The 22346-nt window shown below is 46.4% G+C and overlaps 1 protein-coding gene across 1 annotated transcript in view; it reads left to right on the plus strand.

Annotated features, from left to right (window-relative positions):
- The first annotated feature begins 14355 nt into the window (after nt 1–14355).
- Nucleotides 14356–22346, plus strand: part of EDA2R (ectodysplasin A2 receptor) — a 30436-nt gene continuing 22445 nt past the window's right edge. The window contains 5 exon segments of the mRNA XM_063313775.1: nt 14356–14449; nt 15002–15129; nt 17240–17314; nt 18310–18421; nt 18424–18495. Of these exon segments, the coding sequence (XP_063169845.1) occupies nt 14356–14449; nt 15002–15129; nt 17240–17314; nt 18310–18421; nt 18424–18495 (481 nt within the window).

Raw genomic sequence — 22346 nt, forward strand, 5'->3', positions numbered from 1 at the left:
TCGAAAGCCAATGTCCAATTGAGCAATGCCCCTGGGTTCTTCACCTTGCGTGTGTCCCCCAACCCCTTCGTACGTAACAAATCAGTGAGAGGCAATGCAATTTCTGCGAACCCCTGGATGAATTGGCAGTAATAGTTGGAAAATCCAAGAAAACTTTGGAGCTGCCTGTGGGTACGCGGGCGCTCCCACCACAAAATAGCTTGAATCTTCGCAGGATCCATTTCAATGCCCTTGTCAGAGATCCTGTAGCCCAGGTAGTCAAGCTGAGTCTGATGAAATTCACACTTAGAAAGTTTAGCATAAAGCTCAGCCTTTCTCAGTTTGCTAAGCACCTGTTGCACCAAGCGCTCATGTTCCTCCTCCGTTTCAGTATAAATCAAAACATCATCCAAATAGACCAGTACACCCTTGAACAAATGTTCATGTAACACTTCATTGATCAATTGCATGAACACCCCTGGTGCCCCCGCCAACCCAAAAGGCAAAACCTTGTACTGAAAAGAACCCAGAGGACAATTGAAAGCAGTCTTCCATTCATCCCCCTCCTGTATGCGGATGCGGAAATAGTCTTCCCTCAAATCCAGCTTAGAGAAGATTTTCCCCTTAGCCAGATGTGCTAACATGTCTTTTATTATTGGCAGAGAATATTTGTTTAATATCGAGACCACATTTAATCCGCGGTAATCTGTACAAAGTCTCAATGTCCCATCCTTCTTCGCTTGAAACAAGACGGGGGCGCCCACTGGCGAATTTGCTGGTTCAATAAAACCCCTGGCCAAGTTTTTGTCCACAAACTCCCGCAACGCCGCTAGTTCCTTTTGCGTCATGGCATAGATTTTTGGTTTGGGCAGTTGCGCGTCAGGGACCAACTCTATTGCACAGTCAGTTTTTCGATGAGGTGGAAGTTGGTCCGCTTCCTTCTCACCAAACACATCCACAAAGCTTTGGTATTGCTCCGGCAAGCCCTCCAGTGGGGTGACAGCGAAATGTGGGGTTGCTGCAGCCGCCCTCCCCAATGCAGCCTTCGGAGTGTCGTCCTCCCCAGGGGCTTGATAGAAACCATCCCCAAAAGTCAAAGTCCTGTGCACCCAATGTATATATGGGTTTTGTTGGACCAACCAAGGAATCCCCAGAATGACTAAGGGAACCCCCACAGGCACCACCACAAATGGCAACCCCTCATGGTGGCTGTCCATTTGCAACGCCACCATGCCCGTGAAATGGGTGACTGGCTTCCCCACCATCGTAGAACCATCCAGCTGGGTGAAAATCATGGGATGTTGTAGTGGAAAGCTGGGCAACTCCAAAGCAGCCACCATGTCAGGGTGCATCAAGCAACGCGAACACCCTGAATCGATCAGCACCCAAACTTCAACGGTTCTTGTGCGGGAGCCCAACTTCACTTTAACGGTCAGTGTGGGATAGTTGCCACTCACCAAAATATGTTTGCGCACCTCCTCCACCACCTGCCCAGAGGCACTCTTTAAAGCAGGTGGCCTGCGTTTCCCACCGGCTGGAGTAGATTGGGCTCCCCCTCACCCCTGAAGTAAGGAATCTCCTCCACTTCAGTTTCAGCCATGGCTGCCTTCATTTTCCTGGGTAGAGAGGGAGATTTCCCTGACGGCTTCCCTGAACGATCATCGGTCTTTCCCTTCGGGCACGCCGCCGCTCGGTGACCTTCCTTCCCACATCGGAGGCATTGCCCTTTCACATAGCAGCACTCCCTCTCCTCTTCCCAGGCACGTTGACCGGACTTTCCAGTGGGCACAGCAGTGTGGGAACCCTTGCTGAGCCCAGCATATCTCATCACCTTCCTGTGAGCGAAGGTCTCATGGGCATGCTGAGCCTTCCCTGCCAGCTGTATCCATTCATACAGGGTATCTGGGTCATCCCTGCCGCGCAACCACCTCAGGACCTCTGTATTCAGACCGTCCTTAAAAAGGACCTCTGTATTCTATTAATGTGGATTGGGACCAATCCTCAACCTTCCCAGCCAGAGCCTTAAATTCCAGAGCGTTGTCTGCCACCGATCGTGGCCCCTGGCACAGCTCCCTCAGTGCCTGTTTTGCTCTTTCTTTAGCTAACGGGTCTTCAAAGTGTAGTTTCAATGCCCACAGGAATTCTTCGAACTCCTCCAGCTCAGGGGCATCTGATTGACATAATTGCACATACCAATCGGCTGCCCGCCCCTTGAGCCTAGTGGCAATGGCATTAATCTTGGCTCTTTCTGAACAGAAAAACTGCTCCCACTCATCCATATAACTCCTTGCATTGGTAAGGAAGAATGATAGCTTAGTTGGATCTCCATCAAATTTAACAGTAAAGTCCTTAACCCCCACTCTGGGTGGTCCCTTCACCACAGCTGGGCGGTTGAGCTTTCTTGTAGCTCCCAGGGATCTCCGCTCTCAAGGAGGGGACCTTGAAATCATCACCCTTGGTGCTCTTGCTTCCTCTCTGTGCTGGGTCCTACTCCTTTCCTCCGGGGAAGTTGGGGGCAAAGAAGGAGTCAAATGCCTAGCACTAGACCCCTCTCTCCTCCTCTCCTGGGGACCCCAGTCCATGGACATCTTTCAAAACATAAATTCTAGTGACTCCAATTTGGCCTCCACCAGTCTTATACAGTCAGGGGTTTGGGAATCCTCCTTTCCCTCTTGCCTCACCACAGTTGGGGAACTCGGGTATCGCTGCTTCCAAGACATTTTGGATGTCCCTGGTAGGGATCCCTGGGTCTCATCCCATGTGATCAGCTCACCTGGCGACTCACCAGTCGGTTCAGGGGCTCTTTTGCCTCCAACCTCCTCTTCTCTTAGGCTGGAACTTGACCCCTCTCAAACTTCTGAAAGCTCTTGAGGAGGGACCCTCTCCATTCTTATCACTGTGGAGTCGGGTTCCCCCTCGCTTGATTCCTCGCTTTCCGTGGTTTGGGGATTTGGTTTGCTCATCACTAGCACTTCTCCCTCACAAAATAAATCTGGAAAGGGGCTAACGGTAATTTTTTTGGATTCTCAGCTTTATGTAATGATTGCCTACTCTCATAGACTCAGACTCACAAGCAGGGACTTAATGATATCTGATTTATTAAAGAATAGTATGCAAATACAGAGAAAGCTGAGAATGAGTAAATGCGTACCAAATACAAACTAAAAACCCTCGGCTCAAACGTAATCCCTCCCCTCGCCCTGCCATTGCAAACTCCCCCCCACCCCCAGGTGCTGGTAACCGTTTCTGTTGATGTCCTGGGAAAGGAACCTTGAACACACGAGATAACCCAAACACATTCCAATCCAGCTACTAACATATAACAATCCCACGAGATGGAATCCTCCTCCCCTCCCAGACGAAAAACGCATCAGCCAAATGACATGCGAAATGTTACAATGTATCGGCAACATTGGAATGGTGAACATGACAAGTAGGTGCTGCAGATCCTCATAGAACTGCTCTACTTCAGCTTCTTCAGCATCTGTGGTTGGGGCGTATATTTGGATCACTGTGATGTTAGATGGCTTGCCCTGAATTCGAGTTGAGATCATTCTATTGTTTTTTGGATTGTATCCAAGGACTGCTTTAGCCACTTTACTATTAATTATGAAGGCTACTCCACTTCTTCTGTGGTCCTCTTGTCCACAGTAGTAGATCTGGTGGTCATTTGATGTGAAGTGGCCCATTCCAGTCCATTTCAGTTCACTGATGCCCAGAATGTCTATCTTTACTCTTGACATCTCACCAATAACCACATCCAATTTGCCCTGGCTCATAGATCTTACATTCCAGGTTCCAATGGTGTGTTGATCCTTAGAACATCGGATTCGCCGTTCACCACCAGCACCGTCGGCCGCTAGCCATCCTTTCAGCTTTGAGCTAGCTGCGTCATCACGTCTGGGGCTAGTTGAGCTCATCCTCTGTTCCTCCCCAGTAGAATTTTGACCATCTTCCAACCTGGGGGTGTCATCTTCCAATGGTATACTGACATATCTCTGGTTGTACTGATCCATTGAGTTTTCACGGCAAGAATACTGGGGTGGGTTGCCTTTACCTTCCCCAGGGATCGCATTTAGTCTGACCTCTCTGTCATGACCTTCCCATCTTGGGTGGCCCTTCATGGTCTAGCTCATGGCATCATTGAGGTGCTAAGATCCAGCACCACAACAAGGTAACGATCCTTTGCTGAAGTATTCCAGGCTAGACAGAATATATTCAACAAATTTATGCTGGTTCATTTTTCTTGCAATGCATTACAAGTTGAAAAGCATCACATGAATTTCAAAAAGAAACATGAATTCTAATATAGGCCCAATTATATTACCAAATATCCAAGAAAATAAATTCTCATTCTTCATATGTAAGTTGCAATTGAAATAAAGAAAACCAGGGGTCTGCCCATCCCATGAAGTTTTTCTCATTTAAAAAACCTATAATGCCTATTTGCTCAGTGTTTACAAAACAGTTTTATCTGGCTTGTACTGGTACCCGTCTTAGCAACTTTAGCCCTCCCACCTGCCCACTACTTTCCTCAGTAACTGCAAATTCTAGACCAAGCTGAAGGACATAGAGCGTATTACAGTAATCTAAGATGAGAGCCAGTTTGGTGCAGTGGTTATGGCATCAGGCTAGAGACTGGGAGACTGGGAGTTCTAGTCCTGCCTGCACAAAGCCAGCTGGGTGTCAGGCTCTGCCTGCTAACCAGTAAAGACGCAGACGCTAGCGTGGGCTTAGGTTCTGGCTTTATTGATAGAACAGAATGCATGCCATTTTGAAAAGCTGAGAGTGAGTGGAGCGCGCCGGAACGGGATTTAAATAGCCTGCGCCGGTCAGCGCTCCACCCCTTCTTACTCCAGGTGCGCCCCGAGCCCCGTTGGTTCCGTTGCCAGTAGGTGAAGGGTCGTGGAGCCCCTCCTGTGCTTCGGGTGTTTCCTTGACTGTTTTCCCGGCCAGTGATGGGTCATTGCTGGGCGATCAGGTTCGTAATCTCTTTGACAGCTTGGGCGCAGCTCGTGGTCTCGTCTTGTCAATTACCTTCTTTGCAACATTGTATCTCTCTCTTCTGTGCCTCTGGCTAGAGTCGATACTTTGTTGCCAGCACCTGTTGCTCTCTTTTGTTAGCTAGTTGCCTTTTCCCTTAATCCGCCCGGTACCCATTTCCCTGTATTGTCATGCGAGCCGTTGCAATGTCACAAGCATCACAATGGTGATCATGACACTGGGTGACTTTGCACCAGTCACTTTCTCTCAGCCCTAGGAAGGAGGCAATGGAAAACCACTTCTGAAAAGCCTTGCCAAGAAAACTGCAGGGACTTGTCCACGCCATCTCTGAGAAGCAGACACGATTGGACAACAACAACAAAAAAGCTTTAGATGCATAAACCCTTGTAGCAAAATTGTCCCTTTCTAGGAAGGGGCAGAGTTGGTATATCAATTGAAGATGGCCATAGGTGCTCCCAGGTATGGAATTCCCCCAGGTGCTAATTGCAAGGATGATACTAGAAGCACCTCAACTGCTTAGCTATTCCTTCTCATATAGTGCAGTTCCTGGTGACCCCTGATCCACAGGGCCTCTGTCCTAAAAAGATTAATTGGGCCCAGGCAGACCCTCCTCCCCCCAGAGCACATCAGCAACCACTGAAGTATGGAAGATCATGTCCACACCCAAAATTGCATCACGAGAAGATGAAAAACACTACTTTAAAGCTGGAACAACTGAAAGTAACTTAAGCTGTCTGTGCAGAGGGCTGTGGATGTGTTGAAGTTCAATATCATGTGGATATTGAAGCCAATTTAGTGGCTTGCTAGAACCACTGAAATGGAGCAGAGCTTATAACAGCTGAGAAGCTGGCACAGAAAAAGATTATCTTTAAAATAGCTTCAATGAGCATGCCAGAGAAATACAGGTTATGGACCTTACACATTCAACCCTCCCAAGCATGAGGAATTACATGGTCAGACATATTAGGTTAAGAAGTAAAAAGAATCTTACTGACTTTATTGTTGCTTTTGTTACATCCATCTTGGTGGAAAAGATGAAGTTCCTTTCTTCTTTCCTTTCTAAATACTTAGTTTTGTCCTAGACTCTCAGCCCTACAGCTGCCAAGAGCTGTGTGGAAGAAAGGGGAATTCCAGGCCCACCACATGGTGCCCAGAATGGAGGAGAGCAGCACACATCCGTGTGCTTGCTTCTGGTGGAGAAGAAGGAAGAGAGAAAGAGGAAGTGGGAGTGGCAACAAACAGCCTCCTCAGAGTTGCATTGTGGGACAACTCAATCTACATGTTAATTCACATGCAAATGAGGTGTGCTGGATTTGCCAGAACTTCCAACAGATGTAACCTCTAAAAATGAAGACTGCAGTTGGCAGGACAAGAGAATGAGCCCCTACTCTTTCCAATATTAGTAATGTTTATTCAGTCAATGAGCAGCAAATTTTACAAAATATACAACATCAAATCATCAGGCTTTTGATCAGATTGCACCCATGTGACCTCTCCCCTGACATGGACCCCCATCACTCTCTGTGGTTCGTGGAGGATGAAAACAGAGAGATATAGCTGGCACTCTACAAAGGGCAAGCTTGACCAAACCCAGGCTAGTGCCACTATCAAGGCTTACCTTGTGGCAATCAGGGTGGTGAAGTATCAGTACTTCTCTGGCCTTATTGTATCCATGAACTGCCATCCCATGGCCTTGTTTAGGATGACACCTATTCTCTTGGATAAAGGGGACTAGGAGTATTTCTTGCAACATGTGGAAGAATTTGTTCAGCATCTATCAGAGTCAGTCAAATTCATTCAGAGTTGGACTCCAGCCTTACTGCAGGTCCAGAGGAGACACATGGGGAGGAGTCTTACCTGGTTATCTGGGATCAGTTTGAGCCTGTTGGGCCTGAGGAAGTGGACAAGGTGGACAAGGACTGTGAGCTCAACCACCTGCTATTTAGATTCATGCCCCTCCTGGCTTGTTAAAGTGGGCCTGGGGGTGTGTGGTATGAGTGGGTTCTAGTGGTGGTGAACTCTTCTTTGAGTGATGGGGTTGTTCCTTTACCTCTTAAAGAGGACTTGGTCCACCCCCTCCTCAAGAAACCAGGACTGGATCCTACTATACTGGACAATTTTCATTCAGCATTTAACCTACCCTTTTGGGGGAAAGGTCATTGAGGAGGTGGTTGTGCAGCAGCTTCAGACAACCTTGGATGAAGTGGATTACCTGGATCCCTTTCAGTCAGGATTCAGACCTGGGTATGGGACAGAAATGGCTTTTGTTGCACTTTTAGAAGATCTCTGGTGAGAGTGGGATGGGGGTTGTGCAGCCATCCTTGCCCTACTTGACATCTCTGCAGCTTTTGATACCATCAACCATGGTATCCGTCTAAATTGGCTCAGGGGGTGGGCAGTATAGTGTTATACTGGTTCACCTCCTTTCTCCAGAGTCACTTCTAGTTGGTCGTGATTGGAGGGGACAGATCCCACCCCAGGCCCTATTATGTGGGGTGCCACAGGGTTCAGGGCTCTCTCTGCTCCTATTCAACATCTATATGAGGCCATTGGATGAGATCATCCATCACCATGAGGTGAGGTATCATCAGTATGCTGATGATACCCAATTATACATCGTTGCCCCTGGCAAATTAAGCAATGCTGTGGACATTTTATCCTAGATTTTAACAAGCCAGGAGGGGCATGTCTGGAGGTTGTGAGGGTATGGATGGAGAGCAACAGGGTTCAGCTGAATCCTGGTAAGACTGAGTGGCTTTGGGTTTTGGGGCCTGCCAGTTCTAGGACTATGCTATCTTTGGTGCTGGGTGTGGTTGTACGGTGTCACGAGCACTGATGGTGAGCAGGAGGGGGCCCCTATCCAGGGGGGAAAACACATGCGTAGTAGAGAGAATTTGAGCTGTCATTCAAAGAGACACAGAACAGACCCACCTTGACTTTTGGGGTTTATCTGTATGGGTTTTCTCATGCTTCTTCAGTTTGGTAGGATTTTCTGTCTACTGTAGCAGTAATAAAACACTAGAGACTTATTCCTCGTCTCGGCATGGTTCCTGCTTGTCAGGACATATGGCCCCATACAGACCCAGTGTGCAATCAAGTCCTCTGGGACTCATAACTCCTCCTCAAAGAGCAGGTGGTAGTCAAGGCTAGGAAGACCTTTGCACAGCTTCGTGTTGTGCACCAGTTACACCTGTTCCTGGATCAGGGGGCTCCGCTGTTACTCATGCCTAGTCACCTCCCAATTGGATTGTGTAATGCACTTTATAAAGGGCTGCCCTCGAAAGGTATCCAGAAGATTCAGCTAGTGCAAAATGCAGCAGTACAGGCAGTTCTGTGTGGTTCTAAAACAACACATGGTATGCCTCTGTTCCATGAGCTGCATTGCTTGCCAGTCTGCTTCCAGGTCCAGTTCAGGGTGCTGCTTTTGACCTTTAAAGCCCTCCATGGAATGCGGCCAGGTTATCTGAGGGACCACCTCTCCCCAGTTACATCTGCTTGCCCCATCAGATCTGGCAAGAAAAGCATGCTACAGGTCCCATCTATCAGGGAACTACACTTGGCAAGTTCAAGTAGGGGGCTTTCTTTGCCCTGGTGCCCACCTTATGGAACCTTCTCCCACACACACACACTGAGGTCAGCCCCATCCCTCCTTATTTTCCAGAAGTCCCTCAAGACCTGGCTATGTCATCAGGCCTGGGAGTCCCAGGGGACCAGTGAGATCTTGAGGTGGCTCTGTTGCTAATTGAATCTCTTGTTTGTATTTGTTTGTGTGTGTGTGTGTGTGTTTAACTTTTTTAATATGACTGTGTTTGACATGTTAATTGTTTTTATACTTTTTTGCTGTATACCTCCCAGAGTCACTTCTTGTGAAATGGGTGGCCATATAAATTTGATAAATAAAGAAATCAAATGAATGAGATAAAATCATAGCAAGGAGTCTCTATACTAAATGTGTAGCATAAGCTAGTATAATAATGTATATTAATAAACTGTGCAAGTATAAAATACTGCAGTCTATGAAGCAAAAATGCATGTCACCTAAAATAAAATAACTAACATGATTGCAGAATATGCATATTACATTTGAAGTGATGCATAAATCAAAAGTGGTTATTCTTGGTACCAGTTTTGTCTTATTTTCATTGTAGCAACACAAAATTTGGCTACTGAGCAAGTGATATGAATGGTTTCATATTGTCTAGAAGATGATTCACATATAAGTTGTCTATAGGATTTTGTATTAGAGGGAGAATATAAATAGAACTAATATCCCTGTAAATTTTACAGTGTAGTAAATGGGTTCAATTTCCTTGCCATCAAATGGACAGGTATGCTCATTTAATGGGGTTTTAGACTATCTACCTTGCAGGAATGCAGATGTTAAGATATTATGACTAGCATTGAAAATCTTGAGGCTTCCAGTGAGGAGTTATGGCTGACGGATGATTCTGGTGAAGCTCCACTCCCAGGATTTACAACGCTGTGATTATCATGTCTCTTTGAAGTTATTTGAGACACAAAAGCAAGCTCTGAGAAAGAAGAAGCCAATAAATTATTCCTGTGACTTCTGGACAGCTGAGAAAAACCGGGATATCCCAGCTTTGGGATCGAATGGCGTGAACCAGCTGGGAAGCACGAGAACTATCTTGTAGAAGCCACATTTGAAGTTCTTTTTTAAAGGACAATATGTCTGACCACCTCATTTCCTAAATCAAAGTCCCCCCATGCGGGGGACATGGGCAGTGATAAAGTTTGATAAATAAATAAATAAATAAATTTACGACACTACTTGACTAACCTGAAGAGGCTGTCTTAGTCTTTTCCTCTTTGTGAGTCTTCATTATTTCGAGGCATCTTTAAATGTTGTTGTTGTTTATTCATTCAGTTGCTTCTGACTCTTCGTGACTTCATGGACCAGCCCACGCCAGAGCTTCCTGTTGGTCATCAACACCCCCAGCTCCCCCAGGGATGAGTGTCACCTCTAGAATATCATCCATCCATCTTGCCCTTGGTCGGCCCCTCTTCCTTTTGCCTTCCACTCTCCCTAGCATCAGCATCTTCTCCAGGGTGTCCTGTCTTCTCATTATGTGGCCAAAGTATTTCAGTTTTGCCTTTAATACCATTCCCTCAAGTGAGCAGTCTGGCTCTATTTCCTGGAGGATGGACTGGTTTGATCTTCTTGCAGTCCAAGGCACTCTCAGAATTTTCCTCCAACACCACAGTTCAAAAGCATCGATCTTCCTTCGCTCAGCCTTCCTTATGGTCCAGCTCTCGCAGCCATATGTTACTACGGGGAACACCATTGCTTTAACTATGCAGACCTTTGTTGTCAGTGTGATGTCTCTGCTCTTAACTATTTTATCGAGATTTGTCATTGCTCTTCTTCCAAGGATTAAGCGTCGTCTGATTTCCTGACTGCAGTCAGCATCTGCAGTAATCTTCGCACCTAGGAATACAAAGTCTTTCACTGCTTCTACATTTTCTCCCTCTATTTGCCAGTTATCAATCAAGCTGGTTGCCATAATCTTGGTTTTTTTGAGGTTTAGCTGCAAACCAGCTTTTGCACTTTCTTCTTTCACCTTCATCATAAGGCTCCTCAGTTCCTCTTTGCTTTCAGCCATCAAAGTGGTATCATCTGCATATCTGAGATTGTTAATGTTTCTTCCAGAGATTTTAACTCCAGCCTTGGATTCCTCAAGCCCAGCTTGTCGCATGATGTGTTCTGCGTACAAGTTGAATAGGTAGGGTGAGAGTATACAGCCCTGCCGTACTCCTTTCCCAATCTTAAACCAGTCTGTTGTTCCGTGGTCTGTTCTTACTGTTGCTACTTGGTCGTTATACAGATTCCTCAGCAGGCAGACAAGATGGCTTGATAATCTTTAAATGAATTTTATACAATCCAGGTGACTTGGACTTTCAGTTTTAAAAATGAAAAAAAGTTTAAATATTTGGGAGTAATTTTGTCAGTTAAAAATAGTGAGTTGTTTAAAAACAATTATAATATTTGGAATGAAGTTAAAAAAAGATCTGATAAGATGGGGAAAAATTACATCTGTCTCTTCTGGCGAGGATTTCCGTAATTAATATGAATGTTTTTCCAAGGATTTTATCTGTTTCAAACAGTTCCAATTCTCTTAAAAGATAGATTATTTAAAGAATGGCAAAGGGATATTTCAAAGTTCATTTGGCAAGGGAGAAAACCAAGAATTAAATATAAATTATTACAGGGCACCAAGGAATGAGGAGGACTGGGGATGCCAGATTTAAAATTGTATTATGAAGCATGCTGTTTTATGTGGATGAAAGAATGGTTTACTTTAGAAGATAAAAAATTGTTAGAGCTTGAAGGACATGAGCTAAGATTTGGATGGCATGCTTATTTATGGTATAATAAGATAAATAAGTAATAATCATTATATTATGCTTTATTAAAGATTTGGGAGAAATATAAAGATAGACTGGTGTTCAATATACCTCTCTGGTTATCACAAGACGCATTTATAAGATGTGAAAGTGCTGGAGATTCAAAATGGTTAAAATACAAAGATCTATTAATTTTTGAAGAAGGTGAACCACATGTTAATGCACTGTTATGGGACTTGACTTCCCAAAATCTTTTGTAGCAGGTTCTCTACAGATGAAGGGTGTCAGGAGCACTGAGGTGAGCAGGAGGGGGCCCCTCTCCCGGCAGTAAAACGCAGGCATAGTAGTGAGGAGTTGAGCAGCCATTAAAAGAGACACAGAACACACCAGCCTTGACTTTTGGGGTTTATCTGTCTGGGTTTTCCCACGCTTCTTCAGTTTGTTAGGATTTTCTGTCTAACATAGCAGTAATAAAACACTAGAGATCTATTCCTTGTCTCAGCGTGTGTCCTAACAGTCAGAAATCACACTGACGAGGAGAAGGTCTCTAGTGTTTATTACTGCTACACAAGACATGAGTCCTATCTATGATGTTGCCCTAGTGGCATAGACTGCAGTTAGATGTCAATTCTGAACTCTCATGGGAATGCACTCCAGGATGCGCAATGGGGCAAATACTGATTCTTCTCATTTCTTCCATGGATTTCTTTTAAGACAGAGATAGATTCATGAAAAGACATGGTTTTCCTCATTCTCCCTACCACAAAGAACATGAATCACCAGCTGCTTATAAAATAGGGTCTTTCAATGAGTGGCAAACTTTAGTTCCAAAAGTTGAATTGTGCATTCGCTGCAGCTGGGCTGATAGGACTTGGTACCATGAGTCCTATCTATGATGTTGCCCTAGTGGCATCGACTGCATTTAGGTGTCAATTCTGAACTCTCCTGGGAATGCCCTCCAATTTGGGCAAGGAGGCAAATACCGAATGTTCTCATGTCCTCCATGGATTTCTTTTAAGACAGAGATAGATTCATGAAAAGACATGGTTTTCCTCATTCTCCCTACCACAAAGACATGAATCACCAGCTGCTTTTCAAATAGGGTCTTTGAGCAGCAAACTTTAGCTTCAGTAGTAGAATTCTGCATTCGCTGCAGCTGGGCTGAAGGGAATTGGTAACATGACAGAGATAGAGTCCTGAAACAGGTGGTTTTCCTGATTCCCAAATATGTCAATTCTGACTCTCATGGCTATGCGAAAAGAATGCTGTCGTTAACGTTCCCATTGTTTGTACCTTCGCAATGCACTCCGTTTTGGGCAGTGTGGCAAACAGCGCAAGTTCTCATTTTTCTTTTGATTCATGAGAACACATGACTTTCCTGATTCTCCTCTCCAGAGGGAACACAAATCACCAGCTGCATTGAAAGTATGCTGTTCGACTGAGCGGGAAATCTTGAGTTCGAAAAGTTGAAATCGTCATTCACTGCAGCTGGGCTGATAGCAACTAGCTGGCAGGTACAGATAAACCTCTGGTAACATAACAGTGTCACTTGAGAGTGGATTATCCTCTGCCATCTTTTTATGGGATGAAGGGAAGCAAACTGATGCTTAATTCTGATGAGAGAGAACTGCTACTGGTCAGTTAAAAGGTAGTTCCCAGATTTGCAGGCTGCTTTGAGCATTATTTTGAAGGAAAAGGCCTAATAAATAAACAATTCCCTAGTTTGGATTGACAGTGTAAGAGTACATGATCTAGTTAGAGGGAGTAGTACATGCTTAGATTCTGCTCTCTTAAGTAATATATCGGTTCCTTAGAAGACGAGAAAGCATTCTTTTCTATATTGCTCCGGTGGAGATGAGAAGCAAGAGGAAAGATGGGCAGGAACTAGATAAATATTCAAAACTACTCCACAAAGATCCTGTACTATTGATAGATACACTACAATTTAGTCACAACATACCAACATCCTGGATTTATGAAGTCACAATCATCTGTTATTTTAAAAAAGGAAAGAAAAGGAATAGGCATGTGGTGGAGGCCCTGGACCAGATTGCTCCTATGTGGCATCTCTCTGTGTACCGATCTCAGAGTGCTCCTTGGTTTTCCAAGGTGCTCCAAGAGATGAAACATGAGAAGTGACACCTAGAGTGCTGTTGGAGAAAGCCAAATAGTGAATCTGACTGAACACAAGTAAGAGCCCATATTTGGGCCTACACTGTAGCAATGAAACATCGCTATTTCTCCACCCTTATTATGCTTGCCGATAGCCACCCAGAGGCCCTGTTCAGGGTGACACACTCCCTATGGGGGAGGCCTGGGCGGCAGGATTATCTCCAGGGCCATTCTGAGTAATTTTCATGCTATCTGGCAGACAAAATTGCTCAGATTCGCTCGGGGTTGGACTCCGACTAGGAAAGTCCGAATGAGTTGCCCAGGGAACAGTCTTCTGATGATATCTGGACTTTGAGCCCAAGGAAGTGGACAAAGTCCTTTTGTCTGTCAGTCCAGCCACCTGTTTATTAGATCCTGGCCCCTCCTGGGTTATTAAAGCAGCCCGGGAGGTGACCATGGGATGGGTTCATGCAGTTTCAGTCTCTTTGAGAGGGGGTGGTCCCACCAGTCTTGAAGATGGTGGTATGCCTCATCCTCAAGAGGTCATCACTGGACCCTTCTCTGTTGGAGAATTATTGGCCAGTTTCCAATCTCCCCTTCTGGGGAAGGTTGTGGAAAAGTTGAATGACAGCTACAGAGGATCTTGGAGCAAACTGATTATCTAGACCTGTTTCAGTCTGTCTTCAGGCCAGGGTGCAGCACAGAGACAGCTTTGGTCATGCTTGCTGATGGCCTTTGGCGGAGATGGGTTGGGAGTGGTGCATCCATCCTGGTGCTCCTCGATCTCTCAGTGGCTTTTGATACAGTCAACAACAGTATCCTTCTGGACCAGCTATGGGGGTTAGGAGTGGGAGGCACTATGCTTCAGTGGTTCGCCTCCTTCCTCAGTCAGTCTTGATGGAGGAAAGAGATCACATCGCGGCCCCTCACATGTGGGTGCCTCAGAGCTCGACGGTCTCCCCTCTCTTGTTCAATATCTACGTATCTACTGGTGAGGTCATCTGCCAGTTCAGGTTACGGTATCATCAGTGTACTGATTGATACCCAACTTTACATCTCTGCCCCAAGTGACACAGCTGAAGCTGTCAGTGTATTGACCCAGTGTCTGGGAGCTGTTCGGGACTGGATGGGGCAGAACAGACTTCGGTTCAGTCCTAACAAGACTGAGTGGCTGTGGCTGTTTGGACCCCCTAGGTCGGGGATGTTACCGTCTTTCACCTTGGATGGGCTGCACTTCCCCAGTCAAGACTGGTGTACAACTTGGGGGTCCTTCTGGACTTGCAGCTACTTCTTGAAGAGCAGGTGGCAGCTGTGGCCAGGAGGGCCTTTGCACAGGCTCATCTCATGCACCACTTGCACCCTTTCCTCAATTGAGAGGCCCTTCAGACAGTCACTCATGCCCTGGTCACCTCACAATTGGATTATTGCAATGCACTCTACGTGGGGCTGCCCTTGAAGACCACCCGGAAGCTACAGCTGGTTCAAAATGCAGCAGCACAAGCAGTAATGGGCGCCTCTCGGTGTGCCCATGTGTCACCACTAGTATATGAGCTGCATTGGCTGCCAATTGGCTTCCGGGGGCAGTTCAAGGTGCTGGTTGTCACCTATCAAGCCCTGTGTGGCAGAGGGCCTGGATACCTGAGAGACCGCTTGTCTGTTTCTGCCCACCCAGTATGATCCAACAGAGTGGGTGCACTCCAGTCCCCTCCATTAAACATTGCCATCTTGTGGGACCAGGGGAGCATGCCTTCTGTGTCTCAGCCCGCACCCTCTGGGACAGCATCCCCCCAGAGATAAGGAGAGTGCCCTCTTGCCTGGGGTTCCGGAAAGTCTTGAAAACCTGGGTTTGATCCCAGACCTGGGATTGATATTTATTATTTGTTCAATGGCCCCTGTTCTGTGTTGTTGTTTTTGCTGTCTATTAGATTATATAGATGATTATTTGAGAGCCAGTTTGGTGTAGTGGTTAAGGCACCAGGCTAGAAACCGGGAGACTGTGAGTTCTAGTCCCTTGGGCATGAAGCCAGCTGAGTGACCTGGGGCCAATCACTTTCTCTAAGCCCTAGGAAGGAGGCAATGGCAAACCACTTCTGAAAAACCTTGCCAAGAAAACTGCAGGGACATGTCCAGGCAGTCTCCGAGAATCAGACGTGATTGAAAGGTTAAAAAAAAAAGAAAGTTTATTTTAGCCTGGGCTGTTTGTGTGATTCAATGTTTGTTGCTGTTTTTATTTTTTGCTAGCTTTGTATGCCACCCAGAGCCCACTGGAGTTGGGTGGCCAATGAATTTAAACAAACAAACTAGGAACTTTTCCAGTCTTTTCCAGTCTTTCCTAGGACTTCCTTCAGTGGCTAAAGTATATAAACACAAAATAGGCTTTTCTTACAAAACAAGCTGAAGAGAGATTTAATTTTTTCCTGTAGCTGGAGCAGGAGACTAGCTTTCTTAAAAAGATAGGAATCTGGGCATCACAGCTCGTTTGAGGAGGAGAGCTGCCCCCTTGCCACCCCTCAGCCTTTGAAGGTCCCCTGCACTTTTTTTCCTCTGAAGTAACCAATAGAAGATTTCATTTTTTAAGTTACTCGGTTAGTAATAAAGTGATGGTTTCTGTGCCGTTCTGCTCCAAAATGGCTCTGAGTGGCAGTCTTTTTCAGGTAATCATCACAGCATCAGAACAGCCAATGTAATGTAACTACCAAAAGGTACATTGTGGTCTTAGCCAATATAAAATATATCAAACAAAAAAAGCCATAAGGAATTCATATCAGAGCTTCACGATATACTGTCAACATTACTATGTGTTAAATAGCAGTGCTGTTAAAATATTTCAGTATTACAAATTCATATCTGAAACAGCAATGAAAGCAAACCAGACGTGAGAACTGAGCCTTCAGCAGCTGCCTCCAGGAAAGAAGCAAGAATCAATGCCAAGAGCAATCAGGGCCAGCAACAATCCATGGTTTGAGATAGGAGGAGGAATAAAATGAAAGCTCCAGCAGGCAGCTTCAGTGGGCACTGGGACTCTAGAGCTGGGGGTTAATCTGTGCCAAGATAGATGCTCCGACCTGCACTCTGTATCTGCATTATGAATCCCTGCTGCCTGAATATAACTGCACCAATTCAGTCCTGCACATTGAAACCGCAATTCATGAACACCATGAAAACGAACAGTGAAGCTGCTAATAGCAGTTAAAATAGCTCATCATAAGTTTCTGAGCAGATTCAACAGAAATTCAGCAGAAAGCACTGGTAGAGCCTCTCATCAAAAGATGCAAACTGAAGATCAGATTATCCTTAAATTAGGTTCCCGGTGCAGGCTAATCTAGCAGCTCTGTATATATGTTGCCTGGCAGCTACTTGGAACCAAAGAAGCTTATTTTTTCGTCTGGTCTCTTCCCTTGTACAAAGTGTACTTTGTATAGTACTGCATGTGCATGCACACACACATATACAAAAATGTAAGATATTTTCATGCCTGTCTGGATAAAAACAATTTTCTCAGAAATTCTTCAGGTATGTTGCTTTTAAATCTGCTAGATTCTTAACCCGTTAGGTACAATCTCTATTGCAGTCAATGACCATCACTTAATCACATGATGTTAACACAAATAATTGTTTAAAAAACTGTAGTAATTTCATCTTGCTCAGTCTCTTGTGTTGGGGAAGGGTTAGTTGGGAGATAATTGTCACACTCTCTTCCTGGTTGAGATGCTGTGCCATGCTGGCTCTTCTGATTCTTTTTTCTATCAGGCTCTTCTGTCACAATCTGTTGCAAACCCAGTGGAATGCCAGGATAGTGAATCATGGCAAATGCAGTGCCTGCAAGGAGTGTGGTCCTGGATTTGAACTTTCCAAGGTAATGTGAAGATGTGCCTGTTGCATCTTTTCAGACATTCACGCTCCAGTAGAGTTTGCAGAGGAAACTCTTTGATTCCACTGCAGGAATTTATTATCATAGTCTTCAACTTAAGAACCCATTTTATTTCAAGTTACACCAGTCAGGCATTTTACAAATTAAACTGTTGCTCTGGTTTGTTTTTTTTTGCAAATTGGCATGCATATTAGAATCAAAAGTTTTTCTCTGACATTTTTAGTTTGTGGGATGAGCCACAGGCTCATCTTTGCATGATAGCTCTCTCCAAAAGTACATATATTGTGTTTACTTGAAAGGAAGACTAGATTTTTCCCCAAAATTCTTTAGCTTTAAATGAGGTTTAGATGTTATATTTGGATGGGATGCGGTGGCGCTGCGGGTTAAACCGCTGAGCTGTCGATCGGAAGGTCGGCGGTTCGAAACCGCGCGGCGGGGTGAGCTCCCGTTGCTCGTCCCAGCTCCTGCTCACCAAGCAGTTCGAAAACATGCAAATGTGAGTAGATTAATTGGTACCGCTTCGGCGGGAAGGTAACGGCGTTCCGTGAGTCATGACCCGGAAGTGTCTATGACAACGCTGGCTCCAAGGCTTTGAAACGGAGATGAGCACCGCCCCCTAGAGTCGGATTCGACTGGACTTTACGTCAAGGGAAACCTTTACCTTTACCTAGATGTTATATTTGCTGAGAATACAGTGATAGGGGCAAATGGTTGTGGTGGTGGGTATTTTTAGCCAGAGGAAAAGACAACAGTGAACTGAGGTAGAAAAGAAAAACCTGGGTGTGCCACACAGTTTGGTAATGATGAACAGATTTTGTGAGATTTTTGGAGCTAAGTTACTTTCACCGGAATACGAGGAAAAGGTAGTTCATGGCATTTCATATATGAAAGCTCCTTCATATAAACCAGTTCTCTTTCTGCAGTGGTTTTTCTGTATGTGTAAACAGAACAACAGTCTTGGGTATGTGGCTCTCTTGCAGGAGTGTGGTTATGGGGAAGGGAGAAATGTTCAGTGCGCTCCATGCCCACCCAGGAGGTTTAAGGACAGCTGGGGACATCATGGCTGTAGATCCTGTCTCTCTTGCACACTTATCACCGGTCCCAGAAATCCAACTGCAGTGCAACCTCTGATGCCACCTGTGGAGAGTGCTTCCCTGGGTAAGGCTGTCCAGCTTCACAGGAGCCATAAGGAACCTTTTATCAAAATAAAACCTACAAAATTAAATGCAGAATTTGGTAGCTATTGCGAGTCCATTTGCGGTTGTGGCAGGGTATCAATCTGATCAGTAAGTAAGTTACCCTGTAGAATTGCTTTTAAGAACATCACCAAGAATAGCAGTTTAGTCATCAAGGATCATATGGGGGTGGGGGGGAATCCTTTGAGGTGCAAGTCTGCTCTCTATACCAGCATTTCACTGAAAGATATTACTGAGCAGAAGGTCATAGCAGCAATTCTGAGTCAGCGTCTGCCTCACCAGGTACACCAGAGCAGAAAATCAACTCCCAGGAAGGCTAAAACTACTTTGTTGAGATTGGCTACAATAACAGAATCTTAATTTTTAATTTTTTTTAAATTTTCTATTCCACCTTTATTATTTTTACAAATAACTCAAGGCGGCAAACATATCTAATACTCCTTCCTCCTCGTCTTTTCCCCACAACAACCACCCTGTGAGGTGGGTTGGGCTGAGAGAGAATGACTGGCCCAAGGTCACCCAGCTAGCTTTCATGCCTGAGGCGGGACTAGAACTCACTGTCTCCTGGATTCTAGCCTGGTGCCCTAACCCCTAGACCAAACTGGAATCTTCCCCATCTAGTTGGGCTATACCTCCTCAGCTGTCTTATACTCCAGTGAATCAGGGAGGCATCTGCCTTATTGGCATCCCAATGTTGTTTCATTGCTCTGGATTTAAAAAACGTTTCAGCCTCTTTTCCCTAGGCAACTCTCTTTCATCTCTCTCTTGCATCTCTACAGGTAGTCACTTTTTCAGGACCTTGTTTAGCACCCTAAAAAAAAAAAGAATTGCCTAATTTTCTGCTAAATCGGTTGCTATGAGGTGCCAAGGCTGCTTTCCAGGGGTGGTTCTCAATATAACTTGCATAAAATTTAATGATGGGCACATTCTTCACCACCCACAGAACACTGTGGTATGGCAAACTCTTAAAACTACAGCTGGACAGCTTTGTGGGCAAACCTATTTCCTACCCTTCTCAGCAACCTTCCCCAAATGGAAGGATTTTAAACAGGGTTCAGGACAACTCCCACCATCCCCAATCAACATAAGAAAAGTTTCTTGAAAGTGGTTGTAGTCCTCTGGCTGCTTCGGGTATTGGATGACCAGCAGCTTCAGCTGGGTATGGCTCCTGCCTCTTCACACTCTTTGGACTACCAGTGCTGAATGGGGTACAAGCACGGAGAAGTATGGAGATGGCTTTGAAGAAAATATTGGCAGCCATTAGGAAAATAGGAACTTAGCCTGAGAAAACAGGGAGGGGTGAGAAAGAAACTCACAACTGCCTTGCCTTGACTCTCTTTAGTATAAGAGGGACAGTAAGCAAAAAGCAATCAGGCTTTCAAAATTCCGCTGTTATAGCTTATATCAAGAGGACTAGTGTTTCTTGTGCTGTCTGTTTCCTGACTTGCTTACCTTGAAGAGCTGACAATGGGGGGGGGGGTGTTCTGTGGCAGGCCCTCCATTCACAGCAAGCACAGTGGCTACAGGCTAGCCCCAGCCTTGCATCAACTTACCTCAGAATCCTTTGCCACATGCCAAGCTGAAGAGCCATGAGACCTTCCTGAAATTAAAAATGTTGAAATCTCCATGGTGGCAAAGGCTTTCCTGTGTTTATCATCTCTGCACTTGGGGATGTGGTCATGGATTCTCTTACACCACAGTGTGATTATTATTCATTTAATAAATTTATACACCCCCTGATCTCACTATAAAAGTGACTCCGGGCAGCTTACAAATAAAAGTTATAAAAACCATTATCAAAAAATAGAAGATAAAACAGGGAAATGAAAAGGCAGAGAGAGCGTCTTAAGCCACAAACCACCCCTGGGGCTGCCCATCACTCCTGGATCCCCAAACTAGTTGGCAGAGTCAGGTCTTAACATTTTTCCTGAAGGCCAGAAGAGCGGAGGCCAACCTCACCTCAGGGGGCAAGGATGTTCCACAGGGTGGGGGGAATGGCAGAAAAGGTTCTCCTCCTCAACCCCACCAGTTGGAATTCTTTAGCCAATGGGGTCCGCAGCATGCCCTTCCTGCCAGACCAGGTGGGATGGGTTGATGTAAGTTGGTTCCTCAAGTAACCTGGGTCCATGCCATGAAGTGTTTAAAGGTTATAAGCAATACCTTGAATTGGACCCAGAAGCACACCGGCACCCAATGCAGCTTGCGCAGAAGAGGTGATACATGCACAGCCTTAGAGGCGCTCATAAATGCCCATGCTGCTGCATTCTGCACCAGCTACAGCTTTCAGATACTTTTCAAGGGTAGCCCCATGTAGAGCACATTGCGGTAGTCCATATGGGAAATGACCAGGGCGAGTGACTGAAAGAAGGGCTTTCTGATCAAGGAAAGGGCACAATTGGTGCACAACACAAAGTTGAGCAAAGGCCTCCTAACGACGACTGCCACCAGTTCCTTCAACATGAGTCGTGAGTCCAGGAGGACCCCCAAATTGTGCACTGGGTCTGTCTGGGGCAGTGTGTCATGAGTGCCGTTGAGCTGAAGACATCAGCACAATGGCACAAATGACAATAACGAGGAAACAGAGGAAGGGGCTCAAGATAAGCATAACACGCACAACAAAAACCACAGACCCTAGCTGGAGCAGGCAGCCATCAAAACACAAAAGAGAGAGAAGAAAGGACAAAGGATAGGCGGATCGCGAGGCACACCCAAGCTGTTAGCACAAGCGCAACGGAGATCGCCCAGCTGACAGCAATCACCAGCTGAATGAGGAAACCGATGATGGGCGATCCCGGGGCACCCGCTGGGGCCTCGCAACCCTTCACCTACCGGCAAGACAGCATGCAGGACAAAGGGGGGATGACGTAACCCAGGGTGAGGGGGCGCTGACCGGCGTGGGGTATTTAAACCCCGCACCGGCGCGCTCTCCTCACTCTCAGCTTTTTTTTCGCAACTGTTACTATGTAAGAAATAAACCTGAACCTGCTCTCGCATGAATCAGCGTCAGTGTTTTACTCTGCGGTAGGCAGTGCATGACATAAAGCTGAGAGTCACAAACTCAGCCTCGCCGAGCCCCACCGGACAACGAGCCGCGGGAGGAATAGATGGCGAGAAGACCACGAGCAATGAGGCCGACGCGTCGTGGCCAAAGCGGCCGAACCGCACGGCAAGAAGCGGAGGAGGACCGATCGAGGCCAGAGGCACCGCGGACCCCAGGAGCCACGGACACCCGCCCGGCCCACACCGAGCCTCAGCTCCAACCCCAGAGGGAGATGGCGGCGGAGGCGACCCGGCCACGGGAGGGAGCAACATACCTCCCGAGACCAGCAGAGACCCCCCCGCTCCACATCGCACCCCAGCCACAGGCGTGGAGCAACAGCCCAACTGCAGCAAGCACGGTGGAGGACGGAGAGGCAACCCAGCCGACGCACCCCCAAATGGAGGAAGTGGACCAGCGGACGGGACTGCCTGAACCCCACCAGCGGCTCAACCCGGCGGACACCCCGACAGACCCGACCCCAGCTGCGGCGCGGATTTCGGACGGGGAAACTCAAGCCAGACTCGCGGCCATGGAGGCCCAGCTACAGGACCTCAGGACCATGCTGCAATCGCTGATGTCCCCGGCGCCGCCCAATGACGTTCCTGTGCAGGCCCACACCCCGAGCGGGTCGTCGCTCCCCCATGGGCCGAATGCGAATCAACAAGCGGCCCAAGCGGACGAAGCCAGGAGTCGGGAAGCGAGAGGAGGGGACTCACAGAACGCCCGGGCCCCAAAGGACTTCCCCATTTTCTTCGACGGGAACCCCGCGAAACTGTCGTTC

The sequence above is a fragment of the Candoia aspera genome, chromosome 12 (genome assembly GCF_035149785.1).
Source record: "Candoia aspera isolate rCanAsp1 chromosome 12, rCanAsp1.hap2, whole genome shotgun sequence".
NCBI classification, from domain to species: Eukaryota; Metazoa; Chordata; class Lepidosauria; order Squamata; family Boidae; genus Candoia; species Candoia aspera.